Genomic DNA, 22,866 nt, shown 5'->3' on the forward strand with positions numbered 1-22,866 from the left:
AGATGGTCCTTCCTGCCCAGGAAACACCAGGTTTTTCCACGGCATAGAAAAAAATTCCATGAAGGCTGGTCCCAGAGTTGCTTCTTGGAGTTCTACCCAACCCAAGGCACTCCAGGAGAGAGCCCAGAGCCTGGGCCTCCAGACCCTATGGGAGCCCCTGGCCAAGTCACCACACCTCTCTGGACCACACCTGTAAGGGGCCCGGGGAGCCTCGGTTTCTCCTCCACTGCTGAATTAATCTCTGCCCAGGAGTCAAAGCCCAGTTTGGTGCTCCTTCTAGCAGCCAGTTCATAGCACAGCAGCCCTCTGTGGGACCTCAGGGCCACAGGGAAGGAAGTCTCCCTCCTATAGCCTCTCTCGGAGCCCAGGAAGCATGGTGAGGACCCCGCTGGGCCAGAGCTCGGATGGGCATGATCTCACCTCCCAGCTTCCTTCAGGCCAGAGGTGCCTTTGTAGGGTCCAGGGTCAGCCTTCCTCAGGCCCAGGCTGAGAGGAGGATTCATTTAATGCAAGGCAGCCAGGAGCCCAAGGGGAGTTAAGGACATTTATTTCACATTGACACATCTGTACATTTTCTATAAATAACGTGGAGCTGAAATATTTACAATCATCTCTTGCCCACTCCCAGGCCATCTCTCCCTTCTGGCACCCAGTGCTAGGAGACGCTGCCTGCAGGCACAGATGTGTACACTGAACCTGGCCTTTTCCCACCCCACCAGCTTCCTAGGCATGGCAGCCAGTGGTCCCTGGAACTCTCCTAGCTCCAGTCAATCTGTTTTCTCATGCCGAAAGCAAGGCAGACCATAGGGAAATGCTGCTCAGCAAAAGCAGCCCCTCAGTGCTGCTCCACTGCAGCAGTGGAGGCCTGGAAGGCAGCAGCAAGGCCTGTGGCCCATGGGCAGTAGCTGCCAGCTTGGGAAATTCGTAAGGAAGCAGAGAGGTTGCCCCCACTCTGCTGCCCCTTGACTCTCCCTTCCTTTCTCTGCCCACCCCCCATCCGGGAGGACAGGCCTCAAGTTTCCCTCACTCCCCACAGCGTGGGATGCTCCAGGCGCCCAGTCATGCCTGATCACAGAAGACAGAGAGCCGGGGTCCTGCACTGGAGGGTCATAACACCAAGGACAAGGAACCACAACACAAGTGTCTCAAGGACACGCAATAGTGGGCTCACACTGGCCTGTACTGAGTTCTTAGAAGCCACTGGCCCAGCAGACAGACACACACACACTCTCGAGCCCTGAGGGGACAGCAGGCTGGTCTTCTGGCAGTGGAGAGAGAGAAGGTGGAAGAGACTAGCTCAGCCCCTGTGACAGACACACTAAGACACACCGAGACAGGCACGTAACTGGGAACCAACTGAGCCACGGTGAGGGGCTTGCAAAGAACATTCACGCATCATCCACTTCTCAGTCATAGCAGCATCGTGCACTTGGGAACAGCAAGAGGCAAGGGGCCTCTCCTGGGCTGGGGCAGCCTTAACCCCTCTCCATCAGCTAGAGACGGGCCGGGGTGGGGTTCTGAGATCTTCCTCACTGCTACGAACTGCTGCCACATACGAGAAGAGACACAACACAGAGTAGCAGATCTCGTGGGCCTACAGGGGAGAGAAAACCAGACAGATCAACATCACTGAGTGTCCTACATCCTCACATGGGGAGATCTGCCAAGCAGAAAACTCCTGCCCTAACACTGGGCACTGGGCACAGCCCTTGGGCTAAAGAGCTGCAGGCAAGGCCTTTGAGCTGGCCAGTGGGAGGGGGGGAGTAGTATGTGTCTCTCCCCCAGGGCTGAAGACCTGTTTCAGCTTCAGTTGAATCTTTGGCATCTAGACCAAATTTGCCTCTCAAACCATTCCTCATCACCCTGCGCTCTCAGAGGGCCCACCCCACTCCTGTTCGAAGGTCCCCAGGGAGCCCTGCACAGACTGGCCTGTCAGGGTTGGGAGACATACTCACCATTGGTGTCTTGTACTTGTGGCTCACCACTTCTTTAATTTCAGGAACTAAAACCGGACGGGCAAGAAACAAAACAGAAAGTTCAAAACCAAGAGCGACAGTGCCATGCTCCCCCAGGCGGCAGCGCCCGGCACCAGGGTCCCCTTCCCCTCTGTGGCCTCTCCCAGTGGCTGCAGCAGCTTAGGCCACAATAGCTTCTGTTCAGCCCCTGCTGGAGGAGAGGACACTGCCCCAGACTCCTCAGTCAGACCTCTCAGGTCTGCAGTGGCTCCTGCCCGATGGCTGTGTCTCTACCCACTCCTTTGAGAGCCCCAGCAGAGAGCAGGCCAGCCTTCCACCAGCCTGGTCACTGCTCCTGTCCAGGGCCGCTGAGGAGGGCAGTGGGGTAGCCCCGGATTCGGGTTGGGAGAGAGAGTTGTCTCTAGCCTGTGCCTCACCTTGCTGAGATGCCCAAGAACTCATCCCTGGCACCAGCCCGAAACTCTGGTCGTGTTAAATAAACATGGTTCCCTGTACCCCCAGCCCGCACAAGCGGTCCTGAGGCTGGATGAAGAAGTGGCATGACACTAACCCACCAGCCTCGTAAGTTTCCTTCCCTGAGTGGCAGGAGAGGCCCGGGCCTGCCTGTGTGAGGGAGAGCGTCAGAGGGCTCTGGAGCAGACACACTGAGCAGAAGAGACAGGCGAGTACGGCACCCGGGGCGGGAGGTGACAGGGAGCATCAGGCAAAATACACACGTGTCCACAGCCCGGAATGCAAGACTAAGAGTGACCCCTGCCCCAGCCATGCAGGTGATCTGCTTGGCCAGAGCAAGGAGTAAGGCCCCCCAGCTCAGCCATCATCATGGCCCCGGGGGATGGGGAGCAGAGGGGCGTAGCATCCCCCGGAGGCCAGAAAAGGTGGGATGAGAGTTGGCCACACCTTCTTCTGACCCTGGGAGGTAGACTCCGGGGACCCAGGGTTAACAGGGAATAGACTCATCGAAGTAGAGCAACAAGCCCAGATTCTTCTGAGTTGGAAGATTCCCCCAAATATCTCTCTGGCAGAAGAGAGAAGGGGGCACACAAGGGGAGAAAACTCAGAACCATGAGTCAGCACGAGGGTGGAGGGAGGTTGGGAAGGAAGAGGGTGGGGAGAGAAAGGAAGAGACAAATTGGCAATGTGAGCAGCTGGTTTGGTTGAAGGGAGCTGGCCCCAGCCATTGCAGGGCCCAAGGCGGGGCCTGGGGAGTGGCGGCACCAGCCGAGCCGAGGTCACTTTACCTGCTGGAGGACGAAGGTTTTCACAGCAGCGATGGGGGCACAAAAGAATGAAGCACAAACACAGCAGGAACTCAAAGCCCCGGGGTGAGAACCCACTACACCACTCATCAGCACGCTGCTTGGGGAGGCCGGATCTGGCTCCCAGCTCCCCCTGCCCATCTGCCCCTGAGGCCCACTAGGTTTCTCTGCCTGGAGAGCAAGTCTGCCTGTTCCGCCACACGCCCTTCTCTAGCAGAGAGGCTCCGGAGACAGTGGCACAGGGTGGCTGGATGGAGTGCTGGCTGCTAGAAGGATCGCAGCAGCAACAAGAACACAGCAGAGCTTGGGGATGGCCCGTCTGCTCTGCCCCAGAACTTTCTGACCACCAGCTGGCCAAGCAAGGGGAGGCAGTGCTAGTTCACTGAGCCTCTCTAGTGCCATCTCTAAACTCTAACCCTGCCTAAGGCCACTTGCTCTTCTGCGACCCACTCCCTAGCAGCCACTGTCTCTCCTTCCTTTCTCTCATCTCAGGGTTCCCTTTTCTTCCCTGTCACTCCTGCTCCTCCTGACCTCTCTGCAGAGGTTCTTCTCTCTGCTGCTAGTCCCTCCTCTGGAGCTCAGAGATTTTGAATTACTGCCATGTGAGTCCAGACCTAAGAGCAAAATAGTGTAATTACCAAATTCCTCCAGGACAAAGACGCCTCGAACTGTATTGCACTTTTTAATGTGATTCAGCTCTATGAAAACCTGCAAGAGAGGGAGGGAGGGTGGGGTAAGGCCCAGAGGCTCCCCCACTGCCCCACAAAGCCCACTCTCCCAGCTACAGCCCCACCCACACACAGAAAACCTACTTCCCAAAGGGAGGACAGAAGAATCCACACACACACAACTCAAAAGCGCTAAGAAGCGAAGATAGCAGAAAGGGCATGTACCTTCCGCTCCTGGCCGGAGGAGAAAGCATGGGAGAGAAATGAAGGCGTTAGTTTTAATGGTCACACCCAACCCAAAGGCCCCTCTGCTGGCCTGGGCTGCCTGCCCATCCCTGTGCCCAGGGCAGCGTTGGTAGGACACCGTGCCCCAGGGGTCCCCTCACTCGGCCCATCAGCTCGCTCCCCTTCCATGCATCCTCCTCCGGCGCAGAGGGCTGGCACGGGCACAAAGCTTCCCTCAGACTGTCCTTGGGTTGGGAGGTGTGGGTATCTTCCTTGAAACAGGATCCAGGCTCTCCCAAGAAGTACGTGCTGATAACAGTAACAGCTACAGATTGTGAGCACCTACTAGGCATTCTCCAAACACTACCTGTAATCCTTCCATCTGTGTGGCACAGCGTATAGTATGACCCTCATCTTATAGGTGAGGACACGGAGGATCGTAAAGTTCACTTGCCCATGAATAACGAAGCTGGGCTTCGAATCCACTATGTCCTGACTCCAACACCCAGGCTTTTCCCACCTGTTACCCCACACTGCGTAACTCCGCCAAGGCTTCCCCAACTCCAGCTGACTGTTACGTGGTAGAAGAAGGACCCTGAGGCTGTTATCTCATTATCAGACTGTAAGCCAGGGTTTGACCCCCCTCTCTGCAGGATCTCTCTTCTGGGGCAAAGCCTGAAACTACCGACCAGCAGATACATGCTTTGTAACTGTTAGACGATTCGGTCAGTCCAAAGGGGCTACACCGAGGGTGGGATCCAGAAGAGGCAGGGCATCTGGGTGTTGTTTAATGAGACCTCTTCTTCAGAAGGGGTGGCCACAGCACTAAAATGTGCTCAGAAGCCTGCTCGCCAAGAAGGGCTGGCACCTTCATGGTCCAGAAAAGTACTTAAGTAAAGCCCTCTTTGGGCTGACCCTAAGGTCTTAAATACACTATGCAGTGTATTAATATTACTAACAGTAAATTTTCTATTGAAAATATTCTGCAGGGATACCTGGGCAGCAGTTTCCCGTCACAACAAATTGCCTAGCTAGATTCCTGAAAGGAGAACTAAAATGGCAAGCGGAGGGAGAAAGCCAGAGCGCAGACGTTCACCCCCAGTATCTGCTGCCTGGCCAGGAGCTGTGGTGCTCCGCACATGTGGACCTGGCTCCCAGCCTCGAGGGGAGGAACCAGTACATCAGGGAAGGGGTAGGGAAGGCACTTGTGTGAAGAGTCAAAACTGGGAACGGACCTGGGATGATGCGCTGGCCTCAGAAAGGAATTAGCTTAAGGAATGTCCATTGAGAGAAAAAGTAACACTGTGTTAAAAGACCAAGAGAAAAAAAAAGTCAGCTCTACGGTAGAATCACGAGGAGGGAAAGATGTATCCTGAAGTGCTCCCCAGTCAAAGAAGGGGAGTGGGGCCTGTGGAGCAGGGGACAGTGGGGACATTCAGAGGAAGGAAAAGAATAGGAAGAAGAATCAGCAGGAGAAAAAGGCAAATAAACACACACACTCCAGATAGGACAGACACAAGCTGCTCACACACACACAAGCTTCACGCACACGAGAAACACACGAGGAGATGGGCCAGTCTAGACTCTCAAAGCAAAACCACCAAGCAAAAGCACACCCTGGGGATAAGGGAAGGCAGACACTGTGCAAAGAAGGGCCAAGTGAGACGCTCCCACTCACACTGTGCTCAGTCTAACGGACGAGGCAGCCCAGCCACCATGGCTCCCTCACTTGCCAGCCTCCTGCAGAGGCTCCCTGCTGCACCTTCACAGTGGTCACCAATGTCCCTGTGCCTCTCCTCTGATTTCTCTCTCTGGTCCAGCTGCTCCAATTCTCCCACTAGCCCCAGAGACCCTCTCTCACGCTCACTGGGAAAGCACTGGGGACCTGGACACCGATCCTTACGCCAGATGGAATAACAGGGCTAGGAAGCCTGTGCTGCCACTTGCACCCACCTGGTTGTGCATGAACTTGAGATTGATCCCTTCTAGGGTGACCTGCAGCAAGCCACCCTCACCAGTCTTCATGTCCTGCACAGGGAACTCGCCACCTAGTTCAGGTCCTGCGGTGAGGGAGGAGGTCGTCAGCTAACTGGGGAGGTGGGAATCCCACGCCTGACATCCTCGCCAGGCCCCTACACTCAGAAGGACTGATGGAAATAAACGGAAGGCACTGGCTCAGGGAACTGTCCTCTGCTCACCAGGTTTGATACTCTGCTGTCGGGCGGCAGCACGCTCCATGCTATCCTTCACGCAGTAGTACAGCTCCCGACACTGCAGCACATGGGGGAGAGCTGTCCTGAGTTCCTGGCCTCTGCTGTGCGGTGGCTGCTGAAGGCCTGGGCCCATGCCAGGACCTCAGCGACAGCTTTACCCATCCCACACAACAGCCAGAGGCAAAGTGGGGCTCCAGGCATGGATTTTGAAATTTTAACTTCTCTTCAAGAAACTCAACACTTTGCTCTCAACGCCCACCCTCAACCCAAACAGAGCTCATAGGTACCTTCTTAGTATAGAATTTGTTGAGCTGGGTCTCAGAGCCGTTTCTACGCCACAAGCACAACACCTTGGTCTTGGGACAGTAGGTCATGTTGATGAGCTTCTCGTACCACCAGCGCTCATACACCGTCCCGATGTTACTACGCAACACCACACAGTCATCACACACCTGGAGAAGTGCACAGAGCAGCTCAGTGGTTCTGCTCTCTCGGAATCTTGCCCATCCCAGGCCACATGACACTGTTCCCCACAGAGGAAGGATGGTCCTGGGGGCATCCCCACTGAAGGTTTTCTGCCTTATGCTCATAGTCTTCCTTAGGTGGAGACACAACACTGAACTGCTGGACATATTGTCCACTAGAAGGTTTGTTGAAAGAAAAGGAGTCACTGAAAAGACCCTGTGAACAGGAAGGAGGCTCACTTTTCAGTTCAATAAACGTTTATTACCTCTTATATGTTCTGGACTTTAAGTATTTAGAGGACAGCTCATGCCTCCATCTTATAACCTTAAGAATCATCTCTGCTGACAAGTACTAAGGTGGGGGACTATGGCAGACTTAACCTATGAGAAAAATGGAACCAATGCATTTTCAAATCCTGGCTTGGCTCTATTTCTGCATAAATCTTTTTTTTTTTTTTTTTTGTGAGGAAGATCAGCCCTGAGCTAACATCCATGCTAATCCTCCTCTTTTGTTGCTGAGGAAGACCAGCTCTGAGCTAACATCTATTGCCAATCCTCCTCCTTTTTTTTTTCCCCCAAAGCCCCAGTAGATAGTTGTACGTCATAGTTGCACATCCTTCTAGTTGCTGTTATGTGGGACACGGCCTCAGCATGGCCGGAGAAGCGGTGTGTCGGTGCGCGCCCGGGATCCGAACCCGGGCCGCCGGTAGCGGAGCGCGCACACTTAACCGCTAAGCCACGGGGCCGGCCCTCTACATAAATCTTTTTAAAAATTAATTATACAAGGGATAATTGGGCAATGCTTATTGTGAAAAAATTATACAATACAGGATGATATAAATTAAAAGGCAAAGTCCCCTTCCACATCTTCTTCTTGTTCAATATTCTCCCTCAGATGAAAGCTTCCATTCTTACGGCTTCAATTATTACGGGAGACATTACAGCACAACGGTTCAGAGCAAAGGTCTGAGATCAGACCACCTGGGTTCAGATCCCGGCTGTCTCGTTACTTAGCTATGTCACCTTGAACAAGTTAATCTGCGTCTACATTTCCTTGTGTGTGAGATGAGGATGGTAACAGTAATAACTTCTTGGAGTTTATGATAAGTAAGTTAATGTCCGTAAAATTCTTAGAACAAAGTGAGGCACACAGAAAGTATTCTAGAGTTAGCTGCTATAACAACAAATAATTATGAGAAATATAATAATTATTGTGAGGATGTTGACAGTTCTCAAATCTTTCTCCACATGAGACCTATCTTCCTGAGTTCCTGAACCTCACACAGGCGGCACTTCAAACTCATCATGTCCAAATCTAAACTCAACATCTCCTCCTGGGCAGATCCTCCTTCTTAGTCCCCTGTTTGAGTAAATGGCATCACCATCCATCCAGCTGCCCAAGCCAGAAATGAAGGAGGGACACAAGACTCTAACTATATCACTGAGTCCCATACATTCTACCTCAAATATCCCTGGAATATTCTTCCCCTTCCCCACTCCAGCCACGAACACCTACTCTTCCTTCAAGTTTAAGCTCGAAGCCCACTTCTGAGGGATCATCCACGACTCCTAGACTCTTTGCTATGTATTCCCATAACACTTGCCCCCTGAGCATCTTCTCTCACAGTGATCGTCATACGTCATGACACTGTTTGTTTAATTATCTGACTTCTTCAATGGCTTGTCAACCCTGAAAGGGCAACAGAAACCATGTCTCCCTTCTTCACTGCTGTAGCCCCATACCCAGCAGAGTGCCTACCATACAATACGTGCTCCATACATATTAGGTGAATGAGTAAGGAATACACAAGACTGTCAGGTTTAGTCTACTACCTAAGAGTTTACTGGGGTTCTAAAAGCCTTAGGAACAAATGGGCAAACGTAGCAGAGTAAGAATTTGGAAGCTTGAATTCTTGCCCCAATCTGACTCTGTGGTTTTCTCCGTGTGAAAAATGGGGAATACTACTCCACTTTTCATAATCCCTTAAGAACTTCACGCTTTCTAGGCTAGAGAGACGATAATAATGTGTCATACTCGCCTATGCTGCACCAGGAGGTGTAAACAGGTATATTCTTTGGGATGGCAATTTGGCAGAATCAATCAAAATTTTCAATGAATATAAGCTTCATCCAGAAATTTCACACTAGGAATCTATCCTACAGAAATTCTCATGTGAGTGTGCAAAAATATATATTCAAGGATATTCAATGAAGCATTGTTTTTTTTTTAAAAAAAACACAATGGGAGGGACTAGTTAAATAAATTATGGTACATCCATATCACACCTAATGGCCAAGCATCCATTTACAACACAGAGACAGATTTATATAATACATAGTCATGGAAAGATGTCTGTGATACATTAACTGAAGAAAAATCCAAATTATATAACAATATTTGTAGTTTGATGCAACTTTTGTAAACACTAAAACAAAATTCTATATAATTAAGTTGTATTTATACAAACATGCATTTTTTAAAATCTGAAAGGATTCACACCAAACTCTGACAGTGGTTACCTCTGAGACATGGCATTGGAAGGAAGTGAAGGAAACTTTTACTTTGTACTTTATTTACTGTCATATGGCTTCAAACTTTTACAGCATATACTGCTTTACTTTTGTAATTTAAAAAAAAGGCAATAAACATGATTTTAAAAATTCAATTTTAAAATTGCTATCCAGCTGATCATGCAGCCAGCAGGCTGTGCTCTGAGAAAGGCTAAATCAGATAACCTCACAGTAGCCACTTTCTAAGAGAGTGAGAGAGGTACACTCTTATTTGGCACAGCAGTACTTCGAGGGAGAGGCATCTATAAGGTGATGGATCCATCCCACACTCCAGGGACTTGGTATGAGGCTCCCCTGCATAGTGGTGAGAGTGAGTCCTATGCTTCAAGAAATTTTCAGGAGGGATTTATTTTTTAAAAGGAAAAGGAAAGGGCAAGAATCACCTGCCACCTACACCGAAGTGTAGATGTCCTAAGTTAGCCCTCAGCTCTGAGAGACACGGAGCCAAATTCAAACACTTCAGGGGTGACATGAAAATGACTCCCTTCTCAGCTACATTGACATGTATGTTTCTGCTTCAGAGCAGACCTCTCGCCCCGTGTTTGATAAACCACCTCTTCAAAATGCCGTGAATGCAAAAATCAAATTCAGCTAAACCAAAAGGAAACAGAATACTTGAGAAAATTATTTAATTTGACTACTTCATACAGAAGTTGTATTTGGCCCCTACAATTACTTAGAAGAGATCCATTTCAGAATTAATAACACAGAAATGAAGAAAACATGGCCAATTTCCCTTACAATCCTGGAGTAAGGGAGGGTTTTTCTAACTATGACTCAAAATCCAGAAGCCATAAAAGAAACAACTGATTAATTCAACTACATAAAAGTAAAAAAATTCTGCATGGCAAAAAATACCATAAGCAAAATCAGAAGACTGATGAGGGACTTCACAGTGAATAGAATAGGCTGCCTCTACATCTGAACCCACTGACCACTAGAAGAGAAACGACCACATGAGGCAACAGCACCATCTATGAAGTATTCTTAACAAAATACTGGATCCGAAACTGATCAAACCTCTAGAGAACTACTAGTTTATAAGAAATACAAGTGATAGAGAAACATGCTAAATAACACCAAGGAGATGCCATCAGCAAAACATCTAGAATGTGAGATACTCCACAGGGCAAATTTCTTCAACAAAATAAACGGCAAAGTGGGATGGGGACTGTTCTATGTTAAGAGATACTGCAGAGTCATATCAACCAAAATTATACTTGCATTTTCCCTTTGACCCAGCAATCCCAGTTCTGGGAATTCTTAGATAAACCTGCACACGTATGAAATGAAGCAGGCACAGACAGCATCATTCATTGTAGCACTATCAGCAACAGCAAACATTTGGAAGAAAACCAAGGGTACATGTACACTATGGGTTAAATAAACTATGGTACAGTCACCCAGTGGACTACTATGCAGCTGTAAAAATAATGAGAAAGCTCTTTTTGTACTGAGACAGAAGATCTCCAGAATAGGCTTAGTGACAAAAGCAAGGTACAGATCAGTAGATACAATGTGCTACCTGTCTGCAAGAAAGGAGAAAAATAAGAATTTATCTTCATGTTTTATGGTGTTTGCATAAAAAAACAATGGAAGATACAAAGGACACCAGTGAAAGTGGTTACCTACAGGAGGAAGGAGTGAAGTGGATGGGAAATGGAGTGGAGGGGGTAAGAATGAGAGCAAGACTTCCCAGTGTACACCATTTTATGTTGCTCTGACTTATGGAGTGAGTGACTATAGCATCTAGTCAATACACATGTATAAAAGAAATGATGGGGAATCATCTATTATATTCATTTATTTACATAGAGCCTGACAATTTAACGATAAATGGGTCATGAAGATGAATGAGATAAATGGCAAAACATTCTGGCATCAGTTCTAGGAGTTTCTAGTGACTCTCAAATGTTCCTCTGGGCCCCTAGCATGAACCAGCACCTACCTCCATGAAGAAGAGATCTCCGTTTGTGTCTGTCCCCGCATGTACCACGAATGTCTGCTTCTTCATGTGCCGGCTGCCACTGGACCGGATAGAGAGATCACGTCCATTCTGAGGAAAGAGGGATCTTTTAGGGACATCCATACATCCCTCTCACGGAGCGCGCTGGGCCAAGAATTCCCCATTCAGCAATTAAATTCACATCAGCTTCCTTAGCACAGTGCCATCTGCTGGCCACTGGCCACCAGAGAAGTGTTCTCAAACTTTTCAGTCTCAAGACTCCTATACGTCTTAAAAATTATTGATGACGACCCGCAAGAGCTTATTTTTATGTGAGTTATATTTATAGATATTTACCATACTAGAAATTAAAACTGAAAACATTTTAAATGTTTATTAATTCATTTAAAAGAAATTAATAATTCATTAATAAATCCATTACATAGTAATATTAATATTTTTTGTAAAATAACTATTTCCTAAAACAACAAAAATGAGGAGAATGGCACTGTTTTAAATTTTTGCAAATCTCTTTAATGTTTGGCTTAATAAAAAATAGCTGAATTCTCATATCTGCTTCTGCATTCAATCTATCAGGATATGTTGCTTTGGCTGGGGAATAAAAAGAAAATAGAGCTTCACAGACATGTACTTGGAAAAGGGAGGAGTATTTTAATAGCCTTTCCAGATAAACATGCATATTCTTCTTTGATACTATATCAAAACTCAAAAGGAGCAGTGTCTTCAAGTCAGTTGCAATGTGGAATCTGAAAACAGATCAATGCACATTTTGTACTGTTACATTAAAATCCATTTGTCTGCCTACATTTTGAATAGATCTTTTACCCACATCTGAATTTGTAACATGACACATTGGTCATTTGGAAAATACTGGTTCACAGAGTTATGCAGCTCTTCCAAATGTTGACACATTTCATTACACAATATCAAAAAATCACCTTCATTAATCTCATCATCAATCTCATTAGAAAAGTCTTTAAATATCAAGCTCAAAATTTTTCCAAAATTTTCATTTTCACTTAAAAGCTTGCATCTCATCATTGGCAGCAAATACTGTCAGTTGCCGTCCTTGAAACAACAGGCTCACTTTATCAATTTTAGAGAAACGTCTGCCAAATACCTAACTCTGAATAACCAATTTGTTAGTCATTCTTTCAAGTAAAAACAATGTCCCAGGGCTTGCCCCCGTGGCTTAGCGGCTAAGTGTGCGCGCTCCTCTACTGGCAGCCCTGGCAGCCCGGGGTCGGATCCCGGGCGTGCACCAACACACTGCTTCTCCCGCCATGCTGAGGCGGCATCCCACATACAGCAACTAGAAGTATGTGCAACTACGACATACAACTATCTACTGGGGGGCTTTGGGGAAAAAAAAGGAACAAAAAAAAAGAAAGAGGATTGGCAACAGATGTTAGCTCAGGGTTGGTCTTCCTCAGCAAAAAGGGGAGGACTGGCATGGATGTTAGCTCAGGGCTGATCTTCATAAAAAACACAAAAAAACACCAATGTCCCAAGAACAAAGCTGCCAGTTCATCTTGTAATTCAAACGGTCACAAATTGCTTTTTCTGGAAACAATCATTATACTTTGGTTTGCAGAAATGTTTTATCTATATTTCTTATTTTGTCACATGGAATATTAAAAAGGTATTTAATCAACGATCAGATTTAATAAAATTAATTATTTTAACTGCTTCATCAAGGACACTCACGAGTGTTTTAACGGAGAGTGCATGCAGGTGAGGACCACAGTGGCCACAGCACAGTCTGGTGCACTGTCTTCACTGCATTAGGGCGCCAGTGGTTTGACCCACCACTGCTTTTGCAACATCAGCGCAAATGCCAATCCAGTGAAAAAGGCAAATAACATTTTAGTATTATTACGAAAACAGTTTTCACCTTGCGGATCCTCAGGGGTCCACAGACCACACATTGAAATGGCTGCACTAGGATGGTTTTTGAGCAGAGAATCCTACCACAGAACAGAAAGGCTAACGCCTCACCTAGGGTAAACCTCACCTCACCTACTGCCCTACTTTCATCTGGGAGTGAACTGGACTGCCCAGTGAAACACGCTAAGAAATGACTCGTGGGGAAGCCTCTGCATTAGGCCACGAGGCCCAAGCGTGGGAGGCGACAAGTGCAGTGGAAGGGGAGCCTAAGGATGGCCCAAATATGCTTACCAGGTTCACCAGCTGATCAAGCACTTCATTGATTTGCTGACTGTACACAAGCCCAATATGGGACTTTCCCATTAGGCGCCTCACCTTCTTCCGGATGTCATTCTTATTTACCTGGAAAGCCAAACAGCATCTTAATGAGGGATCTGTTCTCCTCTCAACTGAGGTGGATAGAATGTACAAGTAAGTTTCCTACTATCTGAGAGAAGTGGAATTCTAAAAGACCATATCACTGAGTATGAGAGAAAACGTTCAACTGCATATTCAGCCAACAGACTGGGAAGAAAAGCTCTGGCTCTGACTGTAGGTGGCTTCTGCAGAAAAGTGGCTCTTAGAGCAGTTCTGCTTCAAGTGAACTGGGGTTCAAGGGGCTACTTCCTCCATACCCTTAACCAATACCATAACATTCACCCCTAAAGGGGCCCTAAAAACCCTTGGGGCTCCTCAGAATATAATTCAGAAACAATGACTTAGAGTAGCAACATTCTGGACTCAGTGTAGCTGAGACACCTTCCTGGGATTAAGGATCATCACCCTTTTCCAACCAGAGTTAACTGGTATGCCTGGAGTTCAACAGAGTGAACCCTACCACAGAAAATGAAACAAACCAAGTGGGCCTGCAGGGCATTCACTGCATTTGATCAACTAATCCCTTCACATTTAGAGAGTCTGGGAGAACAGGAGGAGGAGGAACCCAGGGGCTTCTTCTCAAAACAATGTTCTCTATCCACCAAATCCAAAATTTTTCCCTTGCAGAGAAGGACTCTTCTATTTGGTAACATACTTCTTCCACAGCTATAAAGACCAAGTACAACCAAGTCAAACTAGAACTTAACATTACTTTTTTAATAAGTAGCTCCTTTTACATCTATGGAAAATTCTATACGATAAGGGCTAGTGCTGAAAAGTGAATTCTGAGAATCCTTTCTAAGGTTTTAGAACCTACTACTTAAAAAAAAATTTTTTTTTTTTTTTGAAATTCATCATATTCTGTGGGGAGCTCTATTGGTATCCTAAAACTACTCAGCAAATGAAGCCCATTTAAAATTCAAAATAAACAAATAGTATGGAATCATCAATCACCTTTACAACGTTCCTTAGCACAACAGCCTGGGAGCTTCAGATAAAAGGATCATGTGTGAGCTGTAGAGAGGCCTCGGACTTTCAATCAGAAAAAGCCCTAGTAAGATGCTCTCACAGCTTCCCAACTGCGCCAGAATTTAGGCAGTAGGAATAAGCCTTGCCTTCCAGCATCAGCAGTAACTGGGTGTAAGCAAAACCAACACTACCTTCATCAGCAGCATGTAGGAGATGAGGTTGTGCAAAAGCGTGGCCAGTAAACGATCTTCATCATCCTCTAGGCGCTTCCGGTCATGTTCCCCCAGGGACAGGTACCTAAGTGGCAGAACAGAGACAAGTCAGCCCCCAGATCTGAGACCACAGAACTAACTGGGATGAGGATGAATCTGCATTTTCCCAAGGGTTTCCTAAGCCTCATACCTGTCTATCATTTCCTGGGGACCCTGGTCCATACCCATCCCTTCTCTCTCCAACATCACAGCATCTAAGAACGCATCTTCCCAGAACTGCATTTGGTCCCATAAAGTAGAACGCTCCTTGCCTGTGTAGAATAGAGTCTTTTTAAGGGGCTCATATACATATAAAGAATATAGCTGCCAACCAAAACAGAGTAAACTCCAAAGAAAAGGGAGTCATTACAAACTCCAGGGCAAAGGAAACATGAGCCTCTCCACCCCAGACCTAACACTCCTACCACCAGCCCCTGCTGCCTCCAAGTGAGGCCCAGTCCCTCCCGAGGAGGAGGGATGAACATGGCACACAAAGACAGGTGGTTACTTATAGAAAAGGTCTCCATAGCAGCATCCTCTAACTGGTCCCACATCGATCCTTTGTCCCTTCCTGCCATTTGTGGGCAGGAAGGACCGTGGAAGCAAGAAAAGACAGACAGACAGACAGAAAGATAGAGGCTGTTGATTAATACCAAAATCCAGTCTCTTCTGGTTTTCACCCACTGCTTTTTCCAGACCCAGTAAGTTGCCTGCTTCAGATATAAAAATGCCCTCTAACATCAGCATTGAGATCAGCAAAAAGCCGAGCAGCATCTTGTTCAGTGCCACCCTCCTCCCTGGCTGAGTCCGGCTTTCTTCCAGCGCAAGGGGCCTTCCGAGACTGCTTCTCACCTAGGAGTCCCTCGTAGAGGTAGACTCGCTGGCTTGCATCTTCGGAAGAGCGAACTGGGCTGCCCACCAGCGTCTCTTTTATGCTTGGCTTCAAGCTGTGGGCCTCACCCTGCAGAGAAGAGGGGACAGGTCAGCAGCCCGAGGTCCCGAGGAGGCAAGGCAAAGTAAATCAACTAGCTCATTAAGAGGCTCACACACTGTCACCACCGTGAGCAACATATACTCCAGTAACCCTGCTTCTGCTACGCTGCTTGCCTCGAGGATTTGACCGGAAGTCAATCTGACAATCCTGCTTTCTGTTACTGCCTCCTAAAACACGCAATCGAGTTTTCATTTTGACTTATCTTTACCCTTTAACCTCTTTAAGACTCTTTGCTGTTAAAAAAAAAAAAAAAAGGCAAATTCTCTGTAGCAGCATGATGCAGTAGAAACAACATCGGGTTTGAAGTCAGACTGACCCAGGTTCAGATCCCTGCCTCTTACTAGCTGTGTGACCTTAAGCACAAAACTTAGCTTCTCCGAGTTTCATTTTCCTTACCTGTAAAAGGAAGGTTATAATACCTACCTCATACGACTATTACAAGAATTAAATTAGAAAATACACACAAAGCACTTAACAGTGCCTGGCATACGGCTGGTATTTGATAAATGTTAATTTCCTCTTTCCTACCTCTTTCCCCTTAAAAATATCTGCCCCTTAGAAATATCACTAACTTTATCTGTCACTTTGGCAATATTACACTTTCTATTCATTCAAAAAAGACTTTCAACTGAGTAAGAGGTAGGTTTTGTGCCCATTTCACAACACACGCAACAGCATAAGCAGAGAAGCAACTGATCAAAGGTTATTAGGTAATACCTAATTAGTGTGTCTAAATGCCAGGCTCCTGGTTCACAGCCCAATACCTGTTCAGTGAACCATACTGACTTAATATAATTTATTTCGTGCTAAAACAGCCTTTTTTAAACCAAGAAATTTGGGTAACTGTTCTCAGCAACTCAACTGTACAAAGAGCCCTTGCTTGCCAGCACAGGTCAAGTAAGAATTTGTCCCAGGAAGATGCCAGGAAAGGTAGCACACAGCTGAATGGTTTCTGCCAAGACTGCTACTCCATAACATGTATCTTAATCTCCAGAATGGAAGCACACTGAAGGATTAAAAAAACCCTTATTAAAATGGTCTGTTTAAGATTTAGGGAGAGTTAAGGCCCATTAACCTGAATGGCTCTGCTGACTCTCAATCCTATTCCCTACCTTCACTCAGGGATGTCACTTGCTCTATTAGAAACACACAGACAGAAAGCCCTGGGGGTGGGAATGTTTACCACTGTTAAATAATTGATTTCATTTAAATTTCATCTTCCACTTTCCCCACAGACCAAAGATAAAGACCTATGAGCTCTTGTAATATTCATTCTCAACTCTGTCTAACAAAGTAGCAAGTGTATCCAAGTGCTTAATGCTGCCTAAAGAGGTATGTATACACTGAAAAACAGTGTGCTAAAGGCAAGGACTAAAAAGAATTAATTCCAACTGATCATTGATTTATTGTGTGACCTAGGGCAAGTTCTTTTTTCCCTAAGGCTTTGTTCTCACCTGTCAGAAGAGATTAATCACAGCAATATAATGAATTGCAAACTTCTTGAGAGTGGGCTTCATGCCTTATTCATTCCTGTTTTCTTTAGTACAGAATCTGGCATTTAGTAAATCACTTAAGAGATGTTTATTAATGGATGAAAACTTCAAATAACTGTTAGGAATATACTAAAATGAAATGCTATTTTAAGGTGCTATATAAATAGAGCAGTGACCAGAATAAAACTCACCTAGTCCACAGAAATGGGTAGACTGGTACAAATGAGAGCTGTAACTGCCCTGACACTGCCACAGAGGTATTGCTTTGTCTGTTTTAAACATGGGGGTTATTGCTACGTAGGATTCAAAGCCCTTATCTGACTGCACAGGGCAGTAACTCAGCAATGATTCGGGAGAAAATTCTAAAAGCCTAGATCATGAAGTCAAATGAATCTGAAAAAAGCCTTAAGAAACATTTTCTTTAAAACCAAATATACGAGGATTGGGCCGGCCCTGTGGCGTAGCGGTCAAGTGCGTGGGCTCCGCTGCTGGCGGCCCGGGGTTCGGATCCTGGGCGCGCACCGACGCACCGCTTCTCCGGCCATGCTGAGGCCACGTCCCACATACAGCAACTAGAAGGATGTGCAGCTATGACATACAACTATCTACTGGGGCTTTGGGGGAAAAATAAATAAAAAATTAAAAAAAAAAATAATTTAAAACCAAATATACGAGGATTATCCATTCCTTACTTCCTCTTTTCCTTCTAACTTTTCATTCTTTTCTAACCCACTCCCCGTCCATTAAAGAAATGGTCTCCTTTTGTTAGTAAACAAAGCTTACAAAGATGGCACTGGTGGCAGAGTTGGTCTCAATTTCACTATCAGACAAAGTGCCCCGAGAGCCTGCCAAGTGGGCACTGCCCTCGCCGCCTGGTCCATCACCAGCATTGCTGCTCAGGTCACTGTCTGCTCCAAGGGTCTCTCCAGAACTGTTACTCACCTGGAAAGGAAAAGTAGTAGTAGGGGATATTTCCCAGGGAAGGTTCACAGAAATGCCAAACTGTTAGAGCTCTCTGAGACCATCAAAAGTATCGAGTTTCACAGGTGAGTCAGACAGCCTCTGGAATTACCTTCTTTACAAGATGAGGAGAAGCCCTGGGTGAGATCTTGGGGTCTGATCCCGTGTATAAAGACCTAGGACAGGCAGATGTCTCCACCATGAGAACCAAACTGACCTGAGACTAAGAACAGCCTCCAAAGGAGAAAGTAGACCCTCTTCCAAAGGGACCCACACCCCACCCACCAAGATGCCAGTGTGGTGTTCCCCTACCACGGTGCTAACTTCAGAATCCTGACTGGAGCTTCGCACCATAACAGCTGGACTCACACCGATGACAGAGTCTGTATCAGTCCTCTGAAACAAGACACAGGGGCTCAGACACATTAGGGGAGGTGTCTAATCTACTCGCAGTTTCCCTAAGAAATACCGTATCTTCTTCCTTCTCCCCATCTCCACTCTTCTATTATCATCCCTAGACAAGTCATGAGAAAATCATTTTTCTCCTCAATATAAAATACATATGATTTACATAATAAGTAAAATAATAAACATTAAAGAAATACACGCTCACTGTAGAAAATGCATGAAAGAATAAGGAAATAAAAATAAACCATAAACCTAGCACCTACATTAATCACTATTAAGCCTTTACATATTTCCTTTCAGCCTTTTCTGTATAAATTTTAAAAATAAAATTGCAGTCATACTGTATATAGCTTTGTAAACATTTTCCCACGTCACCGAATTTCGGAAAATACAGCTGTTAATGGATACCAACACCGTCTTACATGGATATATTATACTGATTTCATCATTCCCCTACTTTCGGGTATTTATGTTGTTTCAAGGTTGTCATTTTGTTTTGCTTTGTTTTGAACTTAAAGAAGGATTCTGAGATAGCAAACTTAATGCTTGCAATTCTCAACAAGGCTGTCACAAACCTGGGAACCAGATGTCAGGCTCACACCACTGTCTGCGCTGATTTGGGACTTCTTCTCCTCTGTCTCACCAAGGTCAAAGACGGGTTTGATTACCTCAGGCCCTGGGTAGGGGAAGATTCTGTTACTCAGTACACAGAGGCTGGGGGCAGGCTGGCGAAGGGAGTGGGAGAGCAGCACAGCCTGGATCCAGACCTGTTCAGCACATCCCAGTCACCTTTCCAGGGACTGCCCCACCCCAGGCCCCACTGGAAGAAGAAGCCCCCAGACGCCTTAAGAACCAAGTAGGAAAAATGAGACCTGGTCTCAAGGGGTTCTGTAGCCATCTTCCCAACCTGAGAAAATTCTGAGCAAATCACCCTAAAACAGAAAGGCTCCACAAACAAATGTCTAAACCACATTCCACTGCACTCAGAGTCAGAGCTTCACTGGTGCCTGAAACCATTTAAGGGTCCCTAGGTCACTCAGGGCTCCCCAAACAAATGCATCTAAAGGGGCTAGAAAAGGATGTGCCCAATGAGATAAAGAAACACCAAGCTGTTTCAGTGGACACGGCCTACCCCCACCTTACAACTTCTACATTTGAGATAAAACCACCCCCATTTTCCCCACCCACCCACAATGGTATGGCAGAAGGACAGAATGACAGAAAGCAAGAAAGCGTGCCTAGGCAAGCCACCAGAGAGAGTTGGGCAGCTACAGACTCAACACGGAGGGACAGCAACCATCTCTGCCAACTGTGCCCACAGGCCTTCTGATGGGTGAGGGAGGTATCAGCCAATGAAGTTCTCCCCACCAACTCGGCAGCAATAGAGAACCAAGTTCTAAGGGACTGTACTCCGTAGACACCCTGTTACACCTGATTGCTGTGAGGGGAGGGGAAGAGAAGCAGCCTACAAGCCACATACCTATGAGTCACATACCACCTACCTGCGTTCATTCCAAATACCCCCCAGAGGAAATTTGGGGTGGGGCCGACAAAGGGAGCCTGCCCCAACTGGGCCTGGGGAGTTGGCAGGTATGGGGGACTTGGGAACAGGAAGGGGCATTAGTTCCTTACTCTGTTTTTCCAAAGCTTTTTGCTTTTTCACTTCCTGGTGCTTGTTCCACAATTCTACCCCAGATGCAATGTAAGCAGGAGAGAAAGACAGAGAGAGTCAGAGGCTGGTCAGACAGACGAAATGGAAACCCCCCAACCCAAGGCGATTCAGTCTCAGGCACAGGATTACAAATCAAGAGATAAAAAGAGATCTTCTTTTTGGGGGGTTAAAAATCAAGAGAGCTAACGCCTTCCCCCCAATTCACGAACTAAACTCCAAATTCCTAACCCTAACCTCAGTGTGGCAGTAAAAACCCTGCAGGATGTTCAAGCTGGAAGAGCCTTCAATCAAGCTCCTTCACTCTTGATCCTCAAGAGGCTGGTGCACTTGCTCAGGATTCCGGACCTTAGTATCAGTTTAAACTTCCACCACACTGTGCTCTCTACCAAATGACCTGGGCAACTGCAATTTTTAAAGATTCCAGACAAGATAGATGATCACCTCAAGCAGCCAAAGGGTTTCAGAAGCATGAGCACAAATCTGTTTGATTCACTGGACTGGACAGAGGCCACCCGTGCAGGCAGCAGGCGGGCCTTCCTTGTTGCTACCAAAAACCCCAACTCACCCTCAGAATCAGTGCCTGCCCTACGAAGAGACCTTTTCTTAGCCAGTCATCTGGGAAAATGTTTCCAGCAGAGGTAACAGACAACACTAAATGGTCAACAATAGTATCTTAGGAGAGGTAAAGAAGAGAGAATACTGATCATAGCAACTCTTTTTTTGCAAGAACTTTAGTCTACTCAGTCCAATCTCCTCATCTCCCAGACAAGGACAGAGAGAGCCTGAGGGGGGAAGCGATTTGCCCCAAGTCGTATTCCTAGTTGGGGTCAGATACAGGACTAACACTCCAGACCTCCAGACTTGCAGGTCAGTACTTTTCCTAGAACATCACATCAGGCAGGAGAAAGGCAGGGTTGATTGCCTCTAGGACAATATTCTGCTGGCCAGAGAAGTGTAGCTCCCCTAAAAAGGAAACTGGTCCTTCATTACCATTTATGGTAGCATAAGGCAACTGCTAATGGATGTGGCCGAGAGGCATCAGCTAGAAGCATATTGCCCAGGGACCTAGAACCAGAAAAAGAAAGATACAACCTAGATGACTCAAGGTCAGGTAGGGAGTTAGTCAAACAGAGGTGACACCCAGAGAGCTCACTAAGGCACTGCCTTAGTGGAAATGGAGAAACACCAAATGTAAGCAAGCTCTTAATCAAGTCCAGTAGGGAAAGGTTTAAAGAAAAGCTGACTCAGAAATCTACACCTCGAGGTCCAGAATCCAGGAAAATGGGGTTGCCGGACATGCCCCAGAGGAGCAAATTCGAGGGCAGTGCAATGGTTGGATGGGGGAAATTGGCTTGAGAGACCCAGATGATTATAGTTTTATAGCCCAAAGATGCATCTATCAACTTCCTTATAGCTTCCAGGAGCCCACGTGGCCTCTCCACTATGTGCAGAAATCCAGATGTAAATAAAAATGGGACTAGGAGTACAGGTCAGACTCCCCGCACTAAGCCTCACTGGGTCCTCTAAGCAAAACTTCCATCCTTCCTTTAACATGTAGGTGGGGGTGGCTGGAAATGAAGCATAAGGGATAGAGAAGTATAAAGAAATACCATTAGAAATGGACACAGACCTATCTCCCTCTCCAGAAAGCAAAGCATGGGGAAGAGAAAGGTGGGATTCTGGATGAATTGAAAGGAGGAAGGGATATTTAAGAAGGCAGAACCCCTCCACCACACCAAACAAGTGATACATACCAACAGATGCTACAAAATTCTCCTCCTTTAAACTTCTGGTGTCTAGCTCCTTAGGACTCCTTCCTGCAGCACTTGGTGCTCGAGGTCCCAGCTGGGGAACTCTCAGCTGTGCCATAGCCTTTGGGTCCCCCCGCCCAGCCAGGCCAGGATCCTTGCCAACTGGTGTATTTACACTCTCTGTTGGACTCCTCCTCCGCTTGTCTGGTTCTGAGGAAAAGATCAAATATAGGAAAAGGTCAAAACAAATAGTAAGCACAGGCCGGCCCAGTGGCGTAGTGGTTAAGCGCATGTGCTCCACTGAGGCAACCCGGGGTTCGGATCCTGGGCGCGCACTGAGGCACCGCTTGTCAAGCCATGCTGTGGCAGCATCCCATATAAAGTGGAGGAAGATAGCCATAGATGTTAGCCCAGGGACAGTCTTCCTCAGCAAAAAGAGGAGGATTGGCATGGATGTTAGCTCAGGGCTGATCTCCTCACAAAAAAAAAAAAAAAAAAAGAAATAGTGAGCAGGAATCAAGGTATGGAAATGAGGTGGGAGAAGCAAGGATACAGGAGGATGTGGAATGGAAGAAGAGCAAGGAAAGAAAAGCTGACATCTTATTTTTCATGACAGAAAAATACCCAGCACATATCAACATGCATTAGAAAATAAAATCCCGAAGCCCCCGATGAGAAGCATGTCGGCATTGAGAAACTTGTCAAGGGGACAAGCTCACTTT

At 46.8% G+C, this 22,866-nt stretch overlaps 1 protein-coding gene across 12 annotated transcripts in view; it reads right to left on the reverse strand.

The window, feature by feature from the left end:
- Positions 1-530: 530 nt before the first annotated feature.
- MADD (MAP kinase activating death domain) overlaps positions 531-22,866 on the reverse strand; it is a 37,999-nt gene continuing 15,663 nt past the window's right edge. For 2 of the 12 annotated variants that reach the window (XM_058526981.1, XM_058526984.1), the window contains exons 19-33: positions 22,148-22,354; positions 19,297-19,397; positions 18,638-18,709; positions 18,137-18,295; positions 15,719-15,827; positions 15,018-15,138; positions 14,807-14,912; positions 13,521-13,631; positions 11,325-11,432; positions 6,629-6,793; positions 6,327-6,399; positions 6,082-6,188; positions 3,874-3,943; positions 1,956-2,002; positions 531-1,594 (exon numbers count right to left, since the gene is read on the reverse strand). In XM_058526981.1, coding sequence (XP_058382964.1) covers positions 1,490-1,594; positions 1,956-2,002; positions 3,874-3,943; positions 6,082-6,188; positions 6,327-6,399; positions 6,629-6,793; positions 11,325-11,432; positions 13,521-13,631; positions 14,807-14,912; positions 15,018-15,138; positions 15,719-15,827; positions 18,137-18,295; positions 18,638-18,709; positions 19,297-19,397; positions 22,148-22,354 — 1,661 coding nt within the window. In that variant the 3' untranslated portion in view covers positions 531-1,489. Of the gene's footprint in view, positions 1,595-1,955; positions 2,003-3,873; positions 3,944-6,081; positions 6,189-6,326; positions 6,400-6,628; positions 6,794-11,324; positions 11,433-13,520; positions 13,632-14,806; positions 14,913-15,017; positions 15,139-15,718; positions 15,828-18,136; positions 18,296-18,625; positions 18,710-19,296; positions 19,398-22,147; positions 22,355-22,866 lie in introns of all 12 variants that reach the window. The other 10 variants (XM_058526980.1, XM_058526983.1, XM_058526979.1 and 7 more) reach the window with 5 other exon arrangements.

Source organism: Diceros bicornis, chromosome 31, assembly GCF_020826845.1.
Source record: "Diceros bicornis minor isolate mBicDic1 chromosome 31, mDicBic1.mat.cur, whole genome shotgun sequence".
In the NCBI taxonomy this organism is placed as follows: Eukaryota; Metazoa; Chordata; class Mammalia; order Perissodactyla; family Rhinocerotidae; genus Diceros; species Diceros bicornis.